This window comes from Oncorhynchus tshawytscha, linkage group LG13, assembly GCF_018296145.1.
Source record: "Oncorhynchus tshawytscha isolate Ot180627B linkage group LG13, Otsh_v2.0, whole genome shotgun sequence".
NCBI classification, from domain to species: domain Eukaryota; kingdom Metazoa; phylum Chordata; class Actinopteri; order Salmoniformes; family Salmonidae; genus Oncorhynchus; species Oncorhynchus tshawytscha.
This window is the reverse complement of record NC_056441.1, coordinates 52,979,498-52,998,339: the sequence shown is the minus strand read 5'-3', so window position 1 is coordinate 52,998,339 and position 18,842 is coordinate 52,979,498. Positions and strand designations below refer to the sequence as shown.

At 42.5% G+C, this 18,842-nt stretch overlaps 1 protein-coding gene across 1 annotated transcript; it reads left to right on the top strand.

Moving 5' to 3' along the window:
• The first annotated feature begins 701 nt into the window (after positions 1–701).
• LOC112265112 (HHIP-like protein 1) lies at positions 702–16,973 on the top strand. Its single transcript, XM_024442160.2, has 9 exons — positions 702–1,272; positions 8,840–9,486; positions 9,677–9,820; positions 13,357–13,685; positions 13,823–13,949; positions 14,128–14,273; positions 14,687–14,768; positions 15,189–15,271; positions 15,395–16,973. Exons 1-9 carry the CDS (start codon positions 985–987, stop codon positions 16,438–16,440), a joined length of 2,892 nt encoding a protein of 963 aa, XP_024297928.1. The 5' UTR covers positions 702–984; the 3' UTR covers positions 16,441–16,973.
• The last annotated feature ends 1,869 nt before the right edge of the window (positions 16,974–18,842 follow it).

Below are 18,842 nucleotides of genomic sequence, written 5' to 3'. Positions count from 1 at the left end.
TTAATGGGCTTTTTATCCAGCCTTTCCTCTAATAATAGCGGGCTGTATTTATTTTTTTCGGAGGCAAAAATGTAATTGCAAGAGGAAATAGAAACAGTTCCTATGATGTTACCAGAGAAATTAAGATGTGCTGTGCAAATATGTCAGACCTGATGCCAAGTACATGGGAGGGAGGTGGCTGAGTCCAAATGAAAGACATATGTCTTTGGTATTTGTATACCCTGTAGGTCTAGGACACAACATTCAGTAGCAAGCCAATTCAAAGGCTGTCTCGCCTTTTATCGTTAGACTCAATTCACTTTAGAACAGATTTTTTTAGTTGATGTCTACTGGTTTTAGACCAATTTCATATCACCAAGTGGTTTACAAATGCTTGTTGAATAACAGCAGTAGCCTGTATTAAACACACAAGCATTATCCATATATAATCCTTCATATACATACAGTTTCTTATAGGCTATGCCATTGTTTGTGGTGTGTGGAGGATCCATTGCTCTCTTCTTTCAGCACATGTCCTGAGTCATTCAGTGAATCTGTCTGAGGCAGGGTAGGGAGGTGTGTGTGAAGTAGAGAAAAGGCTGAGTATGTAGAGGGGGGAGGAGAGCTACAGCAGGGTGATATAGACAGGCCGCAATGGGAAAGAATGCCATGTGTCTGTGGAGGACAGACAGAGAGCGAGGGAGAGGAGGAGAGAGGGAGAGTAAGGGGAGGAGGGAGCAGAAGGAGGGAGGGAATAGGTTCTGAGTGGAGAGTGGAAGCATCGTGGCTGGCCAGGACGGACTGCTGAATGAAAGGGCCTGTTGCTTTCCGCCACCGTTCGTTTTTGTCCCGCGAAAGAGCACATGTCCAGAGCAAACATAGGAAGGCTCTCCAAAAGTCAGGCACCGGGGGAAGGGACAGAATCACCACTACACACAGACCTTTTGGAATTTTGCGTCTCTCCATTACTTAGCTCTACAGGTGGCAGGGTAAACTACTATTGCAATGAGCAGGGTAAGTGTAAAGGGAGTTGAGCTGCTGTCCCGTTGGCTGTTGGTCCTACTGGTCCTACACGCACCCCGACATGGGAACACCCATCCCCAGTGCCTGGATTACAAGCCCCCCTTCCAGCCACGGGAGCCTCTGGTCTTCTGTAAGGAGTACGCCAAGTTTGGTTGCTGTGACCTGGAGAAAGATGACAAGATCTCCCAAAACTTCTACAGGATCATGGACTATTTTGACTACTCGGGTTACATGACCTGTGCGAAATACATACGCACCATCCTCTGTCAGGTAAATTGAAGTCTGTCAGTCGTCGGATGTTAGCTAATGCCTCCTTATCTAAAACTTTCCACAAAAAGACAATACCTTTTTTTTCTAAGAGTGCATTTGTAGAATGGATTATCTTCACGCATGTTTTTTTTTCATTTTTTTCACTTGTAATAAAATTCTATTTCATCACAGGATATAAAACATTTTATACATATTAATCTATCATATTTCATGAAACTATATTTCATTCCAATTTTTACACATTGACACCCCCTTCATTATTGAAATGTATGTGAACATCATGATAATTACATACCCCAGGCCTTTCCAAATGTGCACGCTGTAAGATTGGAACAAATTACAGTTGGAGGGATTATGTAAGGCGTTGACGTGTCTGTTCAACCATGAGATACGACAGTACTGTTACCAATGATGGATTTTGGGGCCTGAACCACAGTACCACAACATCACTACTGGATGGAATATATTTGTTCTCCTCTCAAATGAAGAGAATTGCAGACCACGTGAACGTGTCCTCAGCTTTGTTTGGTTTTGGATCTAGTGGAAATTAGCTATTGTGCTCAGCTCTCATATCAGCCATGCTAAGGTACAGGCAGTGTGGTCAGTGGCTGGAGACCCAATGCCCAAGGCCACTTAGCCAGGGTAAACTCTGCTCAATCATGCTCATTGTCCAGACAGTTATCATAGATACAGGGGGATGCTTGTGATCTGTCAAGAGGCCCACTGACCACCAGCCAAACATCGATTTCCTCTCTGGTCACTGAACAGGATATACAGTATCATATTTCCACTGGGATAGGGAGGGAGGGCAGGAGGGAGAGGGAGGTGAGGAGTTGAATCCAGCTGAAGTAGTTGAAGGAACTATACCGTCTACTTGTGGTAGGATTAAGGCTGACTATTGGGTTACAAAACAATTAGTAACATTGACGTCAACCATTTAAATAAATACAGCCTATCCGATACCTCCTTCCCAACTTTGGAAGCTGAGAAGTCTCACATTTACAGTGATCGTGGCAACGTGGAACGTTGAAGGGTTGTCCTATACGATGTGGCACATGTGCACTCTCTCATTACTGCCCACCCCTTTTGGAAGGAGGGCCGTTTTAGAGGTTTCTTTGAGTGTATTTATGTTGACTTTGGTGACTCATGGAGGAAAGGAAACCAACACACACAGCTTTAACCCTACCAGCTCACCCTGCATCGTGTACTTAACCGTTTTACTACTGTCCTTCTTTACTCTCACAGTGTTTGTGGGTGTGCGTGTGCTAGTGCTAGTCTAGGGTTGTTTCTACGATAAAATGTACAATTTGTAACATACAGTGGCTTGCAAAAGTATTCATCCCCCATGGCATTTTTTCTATTTTGTTGCCTTACAACCTGGAATTAAAATGGATTTTTGGGGGTTTTGTGTCATTTAATTTACACAACATGCCTACCACTTTGAAAATGCTAAAAAAAAAAAAAAAGCGAAACAAACAAGAAATAAGACAAAAAAACAAACAGAAAGCGTGCATAACTATTCACCCCCCACCAAAGTCAATACTTTGTAGAGCCACGTTTTTCAGCAATTCCAGCTGCAAGTATCTTGAGGTATGTCTCTATAAGCTTGACACATCTAGCCACTGGGATTTATGCCCATTCTTCAAGGCAAAACTGCTCCAGCTCCTTCAAGTTGGATGGGTTTCGCTGGTGTACAGCATTCTTTAAGTCACGCCACAGATTCTCAATTGGATTTAGTTCTGGGCTTTGACTAGGCCATTCCAAGACATTTAAATGTTTCCACTTAAACCACTCAAGTGTTGCTTTAGCAGTATGCTTAGGATCATTGTCCTGCTGGAAGGTGAACTTCTGTCCCAATCTCAAATCTCTGGAAGACGGAAACAGATTTCCCTCAAGATTCTCTCAATATTTAGCGCCAGCCATCATTCCTTCAATTCTGACCAGTTTCCCAGTCCCTGCCGATGAAAGACATACCCACAGCATGATGCTGCCACCACCATGCTTCACTGTGGGGATGGTATTCTTGGGGTGATGGGAGGTGTTGGGTTTGCGCCAGACATAGCATTTTCCTTGATGGCCAAAAATCTTGTTTTATTCTCATCTGATCCGAGTACCTTCTTCAATATTTTTGGTTTCTTTAATTAAGCAATGGCTTTTTTATGGACACTCTTCTGTAAAGCCCAGCTCTGTGGAGTGTTCGGCTTAGTGGTCCTATGGACAGATACTCCAATTTCCACTGTGGAGCTTTGCAGCTCCTTCAGTGTTTTCTCTGGTCTCTTTGTTGCCTCTTTGATTAATGCCCTCCTTGCCTGGTCCCTGAGTTTTGGTGGGCGGCCTTCTCTTGGCATGTTTGTTGTGGTGCCATATTCTTTAAATGTTTTAATAATTGATTTAATGGTGCTCCGTGGGATGTTCAAAGTTTCAGATATTTTTTTATAACCCAAACCTGATCTATACTTATCCACAACTTTGTCCCTGACCTGTTTGAAGCGCTCCTTGGTCTTCGTGGTGCTGCTTGCTTAGTGGTGTTGCAGACTCAGGCCTTTCAGAACAGGTGTATACTGTATATACTGAGATCATTTGACAGATCATGTGACACTTAGATTGCACAAAGGTGAACTTTATTTAACTAATTATGTGACTTCTGAAGGTAATTGGTTGCACCAGATCTTATTTAGCGACTTAATAGCAAAGGAGATGAATACATATGCACGCACCACTTTTCCATTCTTTTCTTTATATTCTTTTTTTTTTCATTTCACTTCACCAATTTTGAAAAAAAATGTGTATGTCCATGACATGAAATCCAAATAAAAATCCATTTAAATTACAGGTTGTAATGCAACAAAATAGGAAAAACGCCAAGGGGGATGCATACTAATCTTTGGTGACTTTAATATTCACATGGAAAAGTCCACAGACCCACTCCAAAAGGCTTTCGGAGCCATCATCGACTCAGTGGGTTTTGTCCAACATGTCTCTGGACCCACTCACTGTCACAGTCATACGCTGGACCTAGTTTTGTCCCATGGAATAAATGTTGTGGATCTTAATGTTTTTCCTCATAATCCTGGACTATCGGACCACCATTTTATTACGTTTGCAATTGCAACAAATAATCTGCTCAGACCCCAACCAAGGAACATCAAAAGTCGTGCTATAAATTCACAGACTACACAAAGATTCCTTGATGTCCTTCCAGATTCCCTCTGTCTACCCAAGGACGCCAGAGGACAAAAATCAGTTAACCACCTAACTGAGGAACTCAATTTAACCTTGCGCAATACCCTAGATGCAGTTGCACCCCTAAAAACTAAAAACATTTCTCATAAGAAACTAGCTCCCTGGTACACAGAAAATACCCGAGCTCTGAAGCAAGCTTCCAGAAAATTGGAAAGGAAATGGCGCCACACCAAACTGGAAGTCTTCCGACTAGCTTGGAAAGACAGTACCGTGCAGTACCGAAGAGCCCTTACTGCTGCTCGATCATCCTATTTTTCTAACTTAATTGAGGAAAATAAGAACAATCCAAAATTCCTTTTTGATACTGTCGCAAAGCTAACTAAAAAGCAGCATTCCCCAAGAGAGGATGACTTTCACTTTAGCAGTGATAAATTCATGAACATCTTTGAGGAAAAGATTATGATTATTAGAAAGCAAATTACGGACTCCTCTTTAAATCTGCGTATTCCTTCAAAGCTCAGTTGTCCTGAGTCTGCACAACTCTCCCAGGACCTAGGATCAAGAGAGACGCTCAAGTGTTTTAGTAATATATCTCTTGACACAATGATGAAAATAATCATGGCCTCTAAACCTTCAAGCTGCATACTAGACCCTATTCCAACTAAACTACTGAAAGAGCTGCTTCCTGTGCTTGGCCCTCCTATGTTGAACATAATAAACGTCTCTCTATCCACCGGATGTGTACCAAACTCACTAAAAGTGGCAGTAATAAAGCCTCTCTTGAAAAAGCCAAACCTTGATCCAGAAAATATAAAAAACTATCGGCCTATATCGAATCTTCCATTCCTCTCAAAAATTTTAGAAAAGGCTGTTGCGCAGCAACTTACTGCCTTCCTGAAGACAAACAATGTATACGAAATGCTTCAGTCTGGTTTTAGACCACATCATAGCACTGAGACGGCACTTGTGAAGGTGGTAAATGACATTTTAATGGCATCGGACCGAGGCTCTGCATCTGTCCTCGTGCTCCTAGACCTTAGTGCTGCTTTTGATACCATCGATCACCACATTCTTTTGGAGAGATTGGAAACCCAAATTGGTCTACACGGACAAGTTCTGGCCTGGTTTAGATCTTATCTGTCGGAAAGATATCAGTTTGTCTCTGTGAATGGTTTGTCCTCTGACAAATCAACTGTAAATTTCGGTGTTCCTCAAGGTTCTGTTTTAGGACCACTATATTTTTGTATACTATACTATGTTTTCACTATATATTTTACCTCTTGGGGATGTTATTCGAAAACATAATGTTAACTTTCACTGCTATGCGGATGACACACAGCTGTACATTTCAATGAAACATGGTGAAGCCCCAAAATTGCCCTTGCTAGAAGCATGTGTTTCAGACATAAGGAAGTGGATGGCTGCAAACTTTCTACTTTTAAACTCGGACAAAACAGAGATGCTTGTTCTAGGTCCCAAAAAACAAAGAGATCTTCTGTTGAATCTGACAATTAATCTTAATGGTTGTACAGTCGTCTCAAATAAAACTGTGAAGGACCTCGGCGTTACTCTGGACCCTGATCTCTCTTTTGAAGAACATATCAAGACCATTTCAAGGACAGCTTTTTTCCATCTACGTAACATTGCAAAAATCAGAAACTTTCTGTCCAAAAATGATGCAGAAAAATTAATCCATGCTTTTGTCACTTCTAGGTTAGACTACTGCAATGCTCTACTTTCCGGCTACCCGGATAAAGCACTAAATAAACTTCAGTTGGTGCTAAATACGGCTGCTAGGATCCTGACTAGAACCAAAAAATTTGATCATATTACTCCAGTGCTAGCCTCTCTACACTGGCTTCCTGTCAAAGCAAGGGCTGATTTCAAGGTTTTACTGCTAACCTACAAAGCATTACATGGGCTTGCTCCTACCTATCTCTCTGATTTGGTCCTGCCGTACATACCTACACGTACGCTACGGTCACAAGACGCAGGCCTCCTAATTGTCCCTAGAATTTCTAAGCAAACAGCTGGAGGCAGGGCTTTCTCCTATAGAGCTCCATTTTTATGGAACGGTCTGCCTACCCATGTCAGAGACGCAAACTCAGTCTCAACCTTTAAGTCTTTACTGAAGACTCATCTCTCCTGTCTCAGCCTCCAGTATTTATGCTGCAGTAGTTTATGTGTCGGGGGGCTAGGGTCAGTTTGTTATATCTGGAGTACTTCTCCTGTCCTATTCGGTGTCCTGTGTGAATCTAAGTGTGCATTCTCTAATTCTCTCTTTCTTTCTCTCTCTCTGAGGACCTGAGCCCTAGGACCATGCCCCAGGATTACCTGACATGATGACTCCTTACTGTCCCCAGTCCACCTGGCTGTGCTGCTGCTCCAGTTTCAACTGTTCTGCCTTCTTATTATTCGAACATGCTGGTCATTTATGAACATTTGAACATCTTGGCCATGTTCTGTTATAATCTCCACCCGGCACAGCCAGAAGAGGACTGGCCACCCCACATAGCCTGGTTCCTCTCTAGGTTTCTTCCTAGGTTTTGGCCTTTCTAGGGAGTTTTTCCTAGCCACCGTGCTTCTACACCTGCATTGCTTGCTGTTTGGGGTTTTAGGCTGGGTTTCTGTACAGCACTTTGAGATATCAGCTGATGTACGAAGGGCTATATAAATAAATTTGATTTGATTTGATACTTTTGCAAGGTACTGTAATATCTGGTTGCCATCTCTGTGAACAAAAGGCATGTGGAGTTAAGTTTGACGGATTGCTGTTGTCAGGGCTCCCCATCCCATCCAACACAGTATTTACAAAGAATTTAAACAGAACGTTATAGTTGGCTAAGAGACTGCATTATCAGGGCTGCCTGCAGTAGAGGCCAGAGGAGTCAACACCCATATGACAAAAAACAATGACCAGGGCCCAGTTTTTCAAAAGTTATCTGGTTTAGGATTAAATGCATAGAAATATAATTAATAGAACCGTCAAATTATTGACTTGAATGGGGAAACCCATTCTATTCATTCTATTTTTATGCATCTAATCCTGTCCAATAGGTGAAATCCAGATAGATAACCCTTTGCTCACCTCTCCCATGCAAGAATATCTAATATTTTACAATTACAGTTCATATGAGGTCAATTTAAATAAATTCATTAGACCCTAATCTATGCATTTTGTTATTTCAAAAAAAATTGTACCCCCCAATGCTAGGCCAATTGTGCGTTGCCCCACGGACCTCCTGGTTGCGGCTGGTTACGCCAGAGCCTGGGCATGAACCCAGGGTCTCTGGTGGTACAGCTAGCACTGCAGTACAGCACCCTTAACCACTGCGCCACCCGGGAGGCCTAATCTATGCATTTCACATGACTTGGACTACAGATATGCATCTGTTGGTCACAGATACAGTACCTTAAGAAATGGGCCTCACAATGTGCCATGACCTGACATATCTTACATTTTGTTTAAAATTAAGGCATTTCATACATGCTTTTATTTATGTTCCTTTTAGCAGCTATATGGCCACATTTGCCAGTTCTTACCTACTAGTTTTATACTGTACCCCCAACTCAGACATGTAGCTGTGTGTAACACATATCACCTCCAGATTGTCCCCTTTTTACGTCACTGCCTGGGAATCATGTGATTTGCATAATCCACCCTGCAATCTACGGCCAGCAACAGATTTAAACCCTAAATTGGCCAAGTGTTGTTGATGTTAAACACATTGATGTAGAGTTTTGGATGGCACCGTTTATTTGATGGCACCTTTTGGGAGAGCATATCCCAGATTTAAATGGAAAGAAATGAAAAATTACTCCAAGAACTCCAGAACACATTATGCCCTTTTTGCTTAAGACTTGGAATCATTATATTATTCATCCGTTTTTGTAACTTAATTGTTTCTTTCAGTACCAGCTGTTACAGTGGTTTATATGTTTTGCATCATTGTCCCAACAGATTACCAGTGTTAAAATGGGTGTAATTGTGTGGCTTTGACTTAATAGGGGATTGGATGTTCCAAGATGCATTTAAACAGGCCTTATTTATACCCAGAATAGTCATTACCAGCTGGACTGGTGAGTACTGGGAGGAAAAGAGGACATGCTGAATTTCAAACGTTTACAAGCCTAGGGAGAGTTCATCATGAAAATAGCTGCACAGTATCATGAACAAACATGACATAGCATTAACATGTAAACTATGCTTTTGAAGTTTCAATTTGTGATTACACAAAGTGGCTATAGCCTACAGTTAAGTGGTAGCTCATTATGAAAGTTATCAGCCGACAAGGTAGATCCACTGAGTTTTGCTCATAAGCGTGTGTAGTCCGAGCACCAATACCTCTGCCACTTTTCAAACAAGCTTTCCTCATCCTCACAGGAGTGCTCTCCCTACTCTGCCCACCTGTACGATGCTGAGGATGCCAACACGCCCATGAGGGAGCTGCCAGGCCTGTGCGGAGACTACTGCTCTGAGTTCTGGCACCAGTGCCGCTACACCATTAGCCTGCTCACCGACAACAACGCCACGGTGGGCATAGAGGAGGACCGCAATACGTTCTGTAACTTCCTGGAGCTCAAAGACAGGGAGTACTGTTACCCTAACGTGCTCGCCGACGACAAGCTCAATGCCAACCTGGGAGATGTTCGGGCGGACCCCGAGGGCTGTCTCCAACTGTGCCTGCAGGAGGTTGCCAACGGTCTGAGGAACCCGGTGGCCATGGTCTACGCCGACGACGGGACCCACCGCTTCTTTGTGGCAGAGCAGCTGGGCTACGTGTGGACGTACCTGCCCAACGGCTCCCGTATTGACCGGCCCTTCCTCAACCTAACTAAGGCAGTGCTCACCTCTCCCTGGGCAGGGGATGAGAGAGGCTTCCTCTGCATGGCCCTCCACCCGCGCTTCACACTGGTGCAGAAGGCCTATGTCTACTACTCTGTGTCTGTGAAGAAGGAGGAGAGGATCCGCATTAGTGAGTTCACACTGTCCGCTGACGATATGAACCAACTAGATCACTCCTCAGAGAGGTAAGAGAAGTTTCACCAAATGACATGGACTGAATCAGAACCTGTGGTGACATGGGCTCCATTCACATGCATGTATTTGACATTTTGAAACAAAACAAATCAGCAGATTTGAAATAAAGACCTGCAACTACAATCATCCTTTCAGATTTAGAATTTAGTGATGTTTAGTCATGCATGGTTTTCTTTGTAGAACTATTTTGGAAGTGGTGGAACCTGCCTCGAACCACAACGGGGGCCAGCTTCTCTTCGGACACGATGGCTACCTCTATATCTTCATCGGCGATGGGGGAAGAGCAGGGGATCCCTTTGGCAAGTTTGGGAACTCCCAGAATAAGTGAGTCCCCGTGCTTTATACATTTCAAAACTCATTCAGGGGAAACAAATTAAGGGGTGACATTTAGTTATTTAGTGTATATCTAGCCTTCACCCCATGTTGATGTTTTTTGAAGGTCAGAATGATATGTTTGTTTCAGAGACCTACATTTTTAAAGTTGAAGATATAGTTCAACAAAGGACACCTAAACAGTGGTGTCGGAGTATTATTGCAATGTGTATGCTGGGATTCAGGAAGCAATTTCAGGGAGTGTATTTAATAACTAAATGAACATAGAACAAACCAAGAAACACAGGTAGCGTACAAAATGAACACTGGAACAGAAACAATAGCACCTAGGGAGAGAACCAAAGGGAGTGACAGATATTGGGAAGGTAATCAGGAAGGTGATGGAGTCCAGGTGAGTCTGATGAGGCGCTGGTGCGCTTAATGATGGTGACAGGTGTGCAAAATAATCAGCAGACTGCCGACCTTGAGCGCCGGAGAGGGAGTAGAAGTGACAATTATAGTTAATAGTGGAGTGAAACGCTTAATGTGATACATCTGGCTCTTCATAGTATACTTATTTGCAGTCATTTAACTTTTTTTTAAATCTGGAAAATAGGAGTTCAAAAAGTTTTACCTATAGCGTGACATCTTTGTTGATGTAAATATAAGCTACAGTAAAGGGGACCACAGGGCACAATTAGTCTATTAGTGTGTTTGTAAACTGTATTACTCAATTGCCAAATTATGTGATGTTCTCATATGGTAACATAGTGATACATGATTCTATTTTTAAAGAATGGAAAATCCTGTTGCCCAGGTAAATGTCTAGTAATTATTATATTCATGGTTGACTAATACACGTTTAGATTAAATTCGTGTCTGAGTTGTTGTCAACTTGTCATAAACAAGTTTAATATTCCAGAAGATGAATTGACACCGGAGGGTAGAAGAATCTTTTAATAAAAAATTTGACTAGAAATTGACAAGCTCTCAACATTGAGAGAGTGACAAATGTATGGATTGAAGCGCAATTAACTTTATACAGAACCTTCAGCAATGCCACTCAGCAGCTATTCATTAAAGTGCGATTTTATGACCTTACTTGTCAATGGCGCCAATGCTTTGGTAACATTGGGAGAGAAATCGCCATCTATGACCTCAACCCCTGAGCATTTGACATGACAAACACTCAGCTCAAGGCTATATGTACATTCATGTAGACAGACAGTACAGTTGTTCACAATATTAGCCTTGGCACGGTATGTTTAGCTTTCTCCTGGCAGGGGCCAGGGCAGGGGTTGGCAGTGCCCAGAATCTACATAGTGTCACAGGGCCATTCAGAAAGGACTCAAAGGCAGCCCAAAACATTTTGCTGAAAGTGACCTGCCTCTATAGTTATAACACCGTGACAGAATTGTACACACAGTGATATTATGAAAAACTCTAAACCCTTCTTTGAGGAAAAACATCACTGAGCTCTGGACAGTCTGTGTCTTAGAATGCACTTTATTTTGAACCATGGGCAAGGACAGGGCATAGCAGTACCAGTCAGGTTGTGAGTGCCACGCCCACAGCGCTTTGGTCAGTGGCCAGAGTCTGGACCTGCTGTGTCAGGCTAAATATTTATGGAGAATGTTGTCGGGCGATGTCCAGCATTTTCTTACCATGTGATAATCACTACAGTCTTGCATAGTTGAGCTTGAAGGGACGTTTGCCACTCCTTTTAAAGACCCGAATGGAGGTAGAATATCTGCTATTCTGTTCAGAATATTACGATGTAGATGTAAAAGGAGGCTGGTGGGAGGAGCTATAGGAAGACGGGCTCATTGTAATGGCTGGAATGAAATAAATGGAACGGTATCAAACGAATCCCAAAAATATGGAAAACACGTGACTGACTCCGTTCCATTCATTCTATTCCAGCCACAACAATGACCGCATCCTCCTAATTTCAACAGTGGCATGAGTAAGAGCAGGTGCTCTAAATCAACCTTGTTATGCATTATTCGCAGAAGAGGGTTATGTCTAGTTCATAGTTGGGTAGCTCTACTGGAATTTATGCAGAATTTATGCAGAATTTATGCATGCCGAAATAGGGGGTTCTATACATCACAGCTTTATCTCGGGGGCGGTACTTACGGTAAAGGCGTTGTACTGAGTTGCATTTGGTGAAAACATCCCTTTCAGCTCATCCCAGGAGAAGAAAGATGAGCAGAAGGTTTCTTGACAGCCAATGAGTGGAAGGCCAGGGATATGAGGGTTTTGGGACCTGCCAAGGCTAATATTTACACAAGACGCTGTGGGCCGTATAATAGTATGAGAGAGAGAGAGAGAGAGAGAGAGAGAGAGAGAGAGAGAGAGAGAGAGAGAGACAGAGAGAATCCCCTATGTATTTATTTGGACAGTGATGCTAAAACAATTCATTTGGCTCTATATTTCAGCATTTTGGATTTGAGATCAAATGTTTTATATGAGGAGACAGTACAGAATGTCACCTTTTTATTTGAGGGTATTTTCATAGATATCTGTTTTATCGTTTAGAAGTGAAAGCATTTTGTGTATCTAATCCCCCCATTTGAAGGTGTCATAATTATTTGGACAAATTCACTTATAGTGTATTAAATTTAGTCAAAAATTGAGTATTTGGTCCCATATTCTTAGCACGCAATTACTGTATCAAACTTGTTGGATGCATTTGCAGTTTGCATTGGTTATGTTTCGGATTATGCTGTGCCTAGTAGAAATTAATGGTAAATAATGTATTATGTCATTAGAGTCCGTTTTATTGTAAATAGGAATAGAATATGCTTCTGAACAGTTCTACATTAATGTGGATGTTACCATGATTACAGATAATCAGAATGAATCGTGAATAATGATGAGTGAGAGAAAGTCACAGAGGCATAAATATCATTCCTCCTAAAAAATGCTTTTGGGGGCATGATCTTTGTGCATCTATAACTTTCATTAATCGTAAATGTCTTTGATGACTGTTGTGACACACCAGCCTGGTCTCGTACCATAGTAAAAGTAAATCAAGGACACTTAAATTAGCATGACACGTTACAGTTGTTATGACTAATGTTTAGCAACCCATACGTTGCAAGTTCGAATCTCATCACGGATAACTTTAACATTTTGGCTAATTAGAAACTTTTCAACGACTTACTACTTCACTGTTTTGCAACTACTTAGCACGTTAGCTAACCCTAACGTTAACCTGTTAACCTAACTCCTAAACTTAACCCTAACCCCATAGCCTATATAACGTTAACCACCTTGCCACCTAGCTAGAATTTGTATGTCGTATATTTAGCAAATTCCTAACATATTGTACATTTTGCAAAGTCGTAACATATAATACCAATTGTAATTTGGAACATATCATACTAAAAGGAGTGTCTCAGATTTACGTACAGAATAATACAAAACGTTCTGAGACCAGGTTGGATACACATACACAAATGAAAAACAATGACAGAAGCCCACACTAAAATACTCAGACATTTTCCTATGAGTACAACTCAGTTAAACCCATGTGTGTGTAGGTCCACTCTGTTGGGCAAGGTGCTGCGTCTCGATGTGGACAACAACGATGACGTGGAACCCTACAGCATCCCATCGGACAATCCTTTCCTGGGGGAGAAGAGCTCGCTGCCTGAGATCTACGCCTACGGGGTGCGTAACATGTGGCGCTGCTCCATCGACCGGGGCGACCTCATCACGGGGCAGGGCCGTGGCCGACTGTTCTGCGGGGACGTGGGACAGAATAAGTTTGAAGAGGTGGACCTCATCGTCAAGGGTGGCAACTATGGCTGGAGAGCCAAGGAGGGCTTCTCTTGCTATGACAACAGGCTGTGTCACAACTCCTCTCTTGGTGAGTAGGCTATTTCTCCAACAGAACTTGGTAGAGGTGGCAGACTGCTTCTCTATGAAGAATCAATTCATTATTTGGTGAAGAGATTCAGATATGTATTAAATCCCTTAAGCAGTGTAAAAATATTTTCTCCTCAGATGACATCCTGCCTATTTTTGCTTACCCCCACAAACTGGGGAAGTCGGTCACTGGAGGCTACATATACCGCGGCTGCCAGATGCCTAATCTCAATGGCCTCTACATATTCGGGGATTTCATGAGTGGGTGTGTGTTTATACAACGTTATACTGATTAAAATGCACAAAATGTTTCATAGAGTCATGCCTCGAAAAAAAGTTGATACACAAATGTTCTTAATATTGAAAGATCATTGACAAATGTTTCAAATGCCCTAAAACTCACTTGACACATGCACAATCTGAGTGACTCCTTGTGTGCCTAGGCGCCTGATGTCACTGAAGGAGAACCAAAGCACTGGGAAGTGGGAGTACAAGGAGATCTGTATGGGAAAAGACCAGACGTGCCGATTCCCCAAACTTATCAACAGCTATTACAAATACATAATTTCCTTTGCTGAAGATGAGGCAGGTAACCTTGACAACTAGCTTTGCATGTTTTTCTGTCTTTTTTGTGTTTTGTTTGTACTGATCCGTACATGAAAAGGCCATTAGGGGATGCATGCTGCTTGTGAATTCAGTCACCCAAGACAACCATGGAAAATTGTCTGCTTCTCTGAGTTATTTCATGATGAGCCTCTGCTGCTTTCGAACAGAAATAAAGAAAGAACACACCCAGTTCAAACCCAGTGGTGTGCCACTTAGTGCATGCTCTTTAGATTCAGATAAGTCTCAACAAGCAAACTTTTTCAGAATACTTGACTTCAAAGCTGATTTGAGTAGTGTGGGAAGGGGTTCAAAAGAAACGGGCTGTCTTGATTTCACTTTGAAAGTGTTGCATATCTTTGTGCTGGGTCTTAGATCCTTTTTTCCTCTTGTTTCTAGGGGAGCTGTACTTCCTGGCAACGGGAGCTCCCAGTGCGTCTGCCAGAGCGGGGGTGATCTATAAGATAGTGGATCCATCCAGGTATTAAACAAGGGTCACAGTGTCCCAACAGCCAGGGGGCTCTGGGAATTCATCCCTATCTCAGATTAATGGCAGATTCCCAAAACAGACATACCTTTGCCAGATATACTAATGTTTATTGTCCATCCAATTATTGATGTGGTCTTCAATCCCCCTGTGTTTGTTTAGTATATCTCTTACTTTAACTATGTAATCAGCTAATGTAATCACTCTGTGTCACGCTAAGGGAATATCTGCTAAATCTTTTACCATAACGGCAATTTACTGAATATAATGTGCTTATCAATGATAGAACTGTTCTCCATGTGGTTATTATAATCTATGATTCAAATTACTCTATACTGTATTAGTAGGAGATAGAGCTGTCATGGGCAGCATTAAAATCAATGGATTGTTTGATGGATTTCTCTCACGATCTAGGAGAGCACCTCCAGGCAAGTGCAGCTTCAAGCCAACTCTTGTCAAGATTAAAGGCAAGCTGATTCACTTCCACCCGAAGGAGGGTAAGTGACACCACAAACAAACACGCTTTCCTTTGCAGGCCATCATGAGTCACAGCGCAACACATCTCAGTCAGTTGGAGTGCTCTAAAGGGCTGTTTCTTTCGCTTGACTTCCTCTCTACAGAGTTTGTCATTGACAAGAAGCCGACGACCACCGCTGCGCCCACTATTACTGCGAGAACAACAGCTACCACCACGCTCCGTACTCCTCCGACCACCCTGCGCTCCATGATGACGAGACCTACCTACACACCTCCAACTGCAACCCTGAAGGCTACTGCTAAACCTGCAACGATAAGGGCTACAGTTGAACCTCTAACAACACAAGCTACTGTTAAACCTGTAACAACACCTTCCAATCCCACCTCAATGCAGCAGAGGATTACTGGTACCGCTACACCTGCACTGACCATCTCATGGAGGCAGGTAATGACGGCCAGGCCAGGTCATGCCACCACTCCTTCCCGGCAGAGACCGTCGTTGTCCTACACCAGGCCCACTGTTACCCCGAAGCCCCGACCACTATTGACAACTGGAGCCAGAAGGCCCTCTCCACCAACAGTACGACCCTTGACCCGACCGCAACCACACGCCACAGTCAGACCCTTTCCACTAGGAGTTACGACCAATCGGCCCCAGACAACACCAAGGCCTACGTACTGGACAGCTGCAACAAAGCACACCACCCAGAGGCCTAACTTCACTCTCTCAAAGGCCCAGGACAAGTTCCTGAAAGGGCAGAGTGACAAGACAGAACATTCCACAGGGAACCGGGTCAACAAGAAGAACCGGGGTTCCAAACCTGGGAAGCAGCGGCGCCGGAAGCATCGGGCTGGGTCGGTGCGGCTGATCAGTGCAGAGCAGCTGTCGGATCGTGGGCGGGTGGAGATTTACATACGGGGGGAGTGGGGCACAGTATGTGATGACTTGTTTAATAGTAAAGCGGCTACGGTGGTCTGCCAGCAACTAGGCTTCCCTGTAGCCCTGCGTGTGGCTAAACGGGCAGAGCTGGGGGGTGGCAGTGGCAGTATCCTGCTAGATGATGTGGAGTGTGAGGGCACAGAGAGGACGTTACTGGACTGCAAACGGGCAAAGTTGGGCAAGCACAATTGTGCACACGATGAGGATGTGGGGGTGGTGTGTGGCTACCACCACGACGAGGATAAATAATGAGCCAAAGGATGTCCTCAAATCATTACTACTCTCCTGTGCTTGAACAGAAACGTCCTCTATGTACTGTGCTTCAACTGTGGTCAGACACATCTCACCCCTCCACTCCCCCACACATACTCATGTAAACACACACACAAATTCATGATGATTAACAACAATTGTTGATTGTAGACTAGACTTTCTGATACTTCACTTCAGAGGCAGCAACCATTTCCTTCCCTACACTTGCCTCCCTGCCAGAAAAATTTATATCACTTTACAATATTGCCCTCTGCTGGGTAAAAAAGGCTGATAAAATGTTGTTGAAAACCTTATTTTTTACATTGTATGAATTGATAATCACATCTATATATATGTTTTCTTTTTCTTTTTAATACAAAAAAAGTGATATCAGTCAAAATAATAATGATGATATAAGTGAGGAAAATGCTGGACATTGTGTGCTTTATTATTGTATAATTTGACAGATTATATTTGTAAACTGTTTTCAAGGTACAGGGTGCCTTTGAGATTAATAAACTGAGATTTCAATTTCATTCCTGCTCCTCATTTCTACTCAAGCATCACCCATGGAGAACCAGATAAAACTACACTGTTATCCAGAGGACTAATGCTGGGTTCATGTGCTAGTCAGAACTAGGAAATTCAGAAATGTCCAACTTGCCAATAGCTTGTAGTTATACACGAGCCAAGCTGCGTTCAACCATTCAGCAAGTTGGGCATTTCCGAGTTTCCTAGTTCTGACTAGCGCGTGTACGCGGCATAATGCTGGACCCTAAGGGAGAGGGTGGTTTCATGTGCTCATGGGAAATTGGGAAGTCGTAAATACAATATGAATGCGTTCATGTGTCTTTGAAGTCTGAACAATTATTCAACCAATGAGATGTTAGCTAGCTTGATAATCTAGCTAACATTGCTAATAATAAAGTTAGCTAGCTTGCTTAACATTGACACATGGTCAAACTAGCTATACTACTGTTCAAAAGTTTGGGGTCACTTAGAAATGTCCTTGTTTTTGAAAGAAAAGCTATTTTTTTGTCCTTTAAAATAACATAAAATTGATCAGCATACAGTGTAGACATTGTTAATGTTGTAAATGACTATTGTAGCTGGAAACAGCTAATTTTTTTATGGAATATCTACATAGGCGTACAGAGGCCCATTATCAGCAACCATCACTCCTGTGTTCCAATGGCACGTTGTGTTAGCTAATCCAAGTTTATAATTTTAAAAGGCTAATTGATCATTAGAAAACCCTTTTGCAATTATGTTAGCACAGCTGAAAACAAAGAACTTTCTTCTGAAACTCGTCAGTCTTGTTCTGAGAAATGAAGGCTATCCCATGCGAGAAACTGAAGATCTCGTACAGCGCTGTGTACTACTCTCTTCAAAGAACAGCGCAAACTGGCTCTAACCCGAATAGAAAAAGGAGTGGGAGGCCTCGGTGCACAACTGAGCAAGAGGACAAGTACATTAGAATGTATAGTTTGCGAAACAGATGCTTCACAAGTTCTCAACTGGCAGCTTCATTAAATAGTACCCGCAAAACACCGGTCTCAATGTCAACAGTGAAGAGAAGATTCCGGGATGCTGGCCTTCTAGGCAGAGTTCCTCTGTCCAGTGTCTGTGTTCTTTTGCCCATCTTAATCTTTTATTTTTATTGGCCAGTCTGAGATATGGCTTTTCTTTGCAACTCTGCCTAGAAGGCCAGTATCCCGGAGTCGCCTCTTCACTTTTGACGTTGAGACTGGTGTTTATTTTTTTTGGTCTATCTGTACTTGACTTTAATATTTATAATGCTTAGCAGGACAGAAAATAATCTAATTCAAGCACTTATTAAGAGAACATCCATGGTCATCCCTACTGCCTCTGATCTTGCAGACTCACTAAACACATTTGTTAATTATGTCTGAGGGTTGAACTGTGCTTCTGGCTTTCTTTAAATAAAAAATAACAAGAAAATGGTGCTGGCTGTTTTGCTTAAAATAAGGAATTAGAAATGATTTAAACTTTTACTTTTGATAATGAGGGATGGATCGGAATTGACATAATTGACACAAAGCTGAATGAAAATGGTGGAGGGTCATGCTTGATCAATTTCAGTCAAGGGGTTTATTTAGTTTTTTAAATCTAGTCCAGGGGAGGGTCATGTAATTTGTAATTGACTAAATGTCTATATTTCTCACTGTTTTAGAATGAGTTGCTTATAAGGCTATAGATTGGTGTGTGCCCGATGCCGCCCCTCATCTCTGATTGTCTGCTTGGCGCGCAATATCAAGTGTCCCTATAGGCTATTTAGTGTGGTCTCAATCAAATTATCCATAGCCTATAAGCTACGAAGTGCATGCTCGGAGAAGCACAGAGCAAAGTTATTTTTCTAAGATGGCTGCTGAGATGGT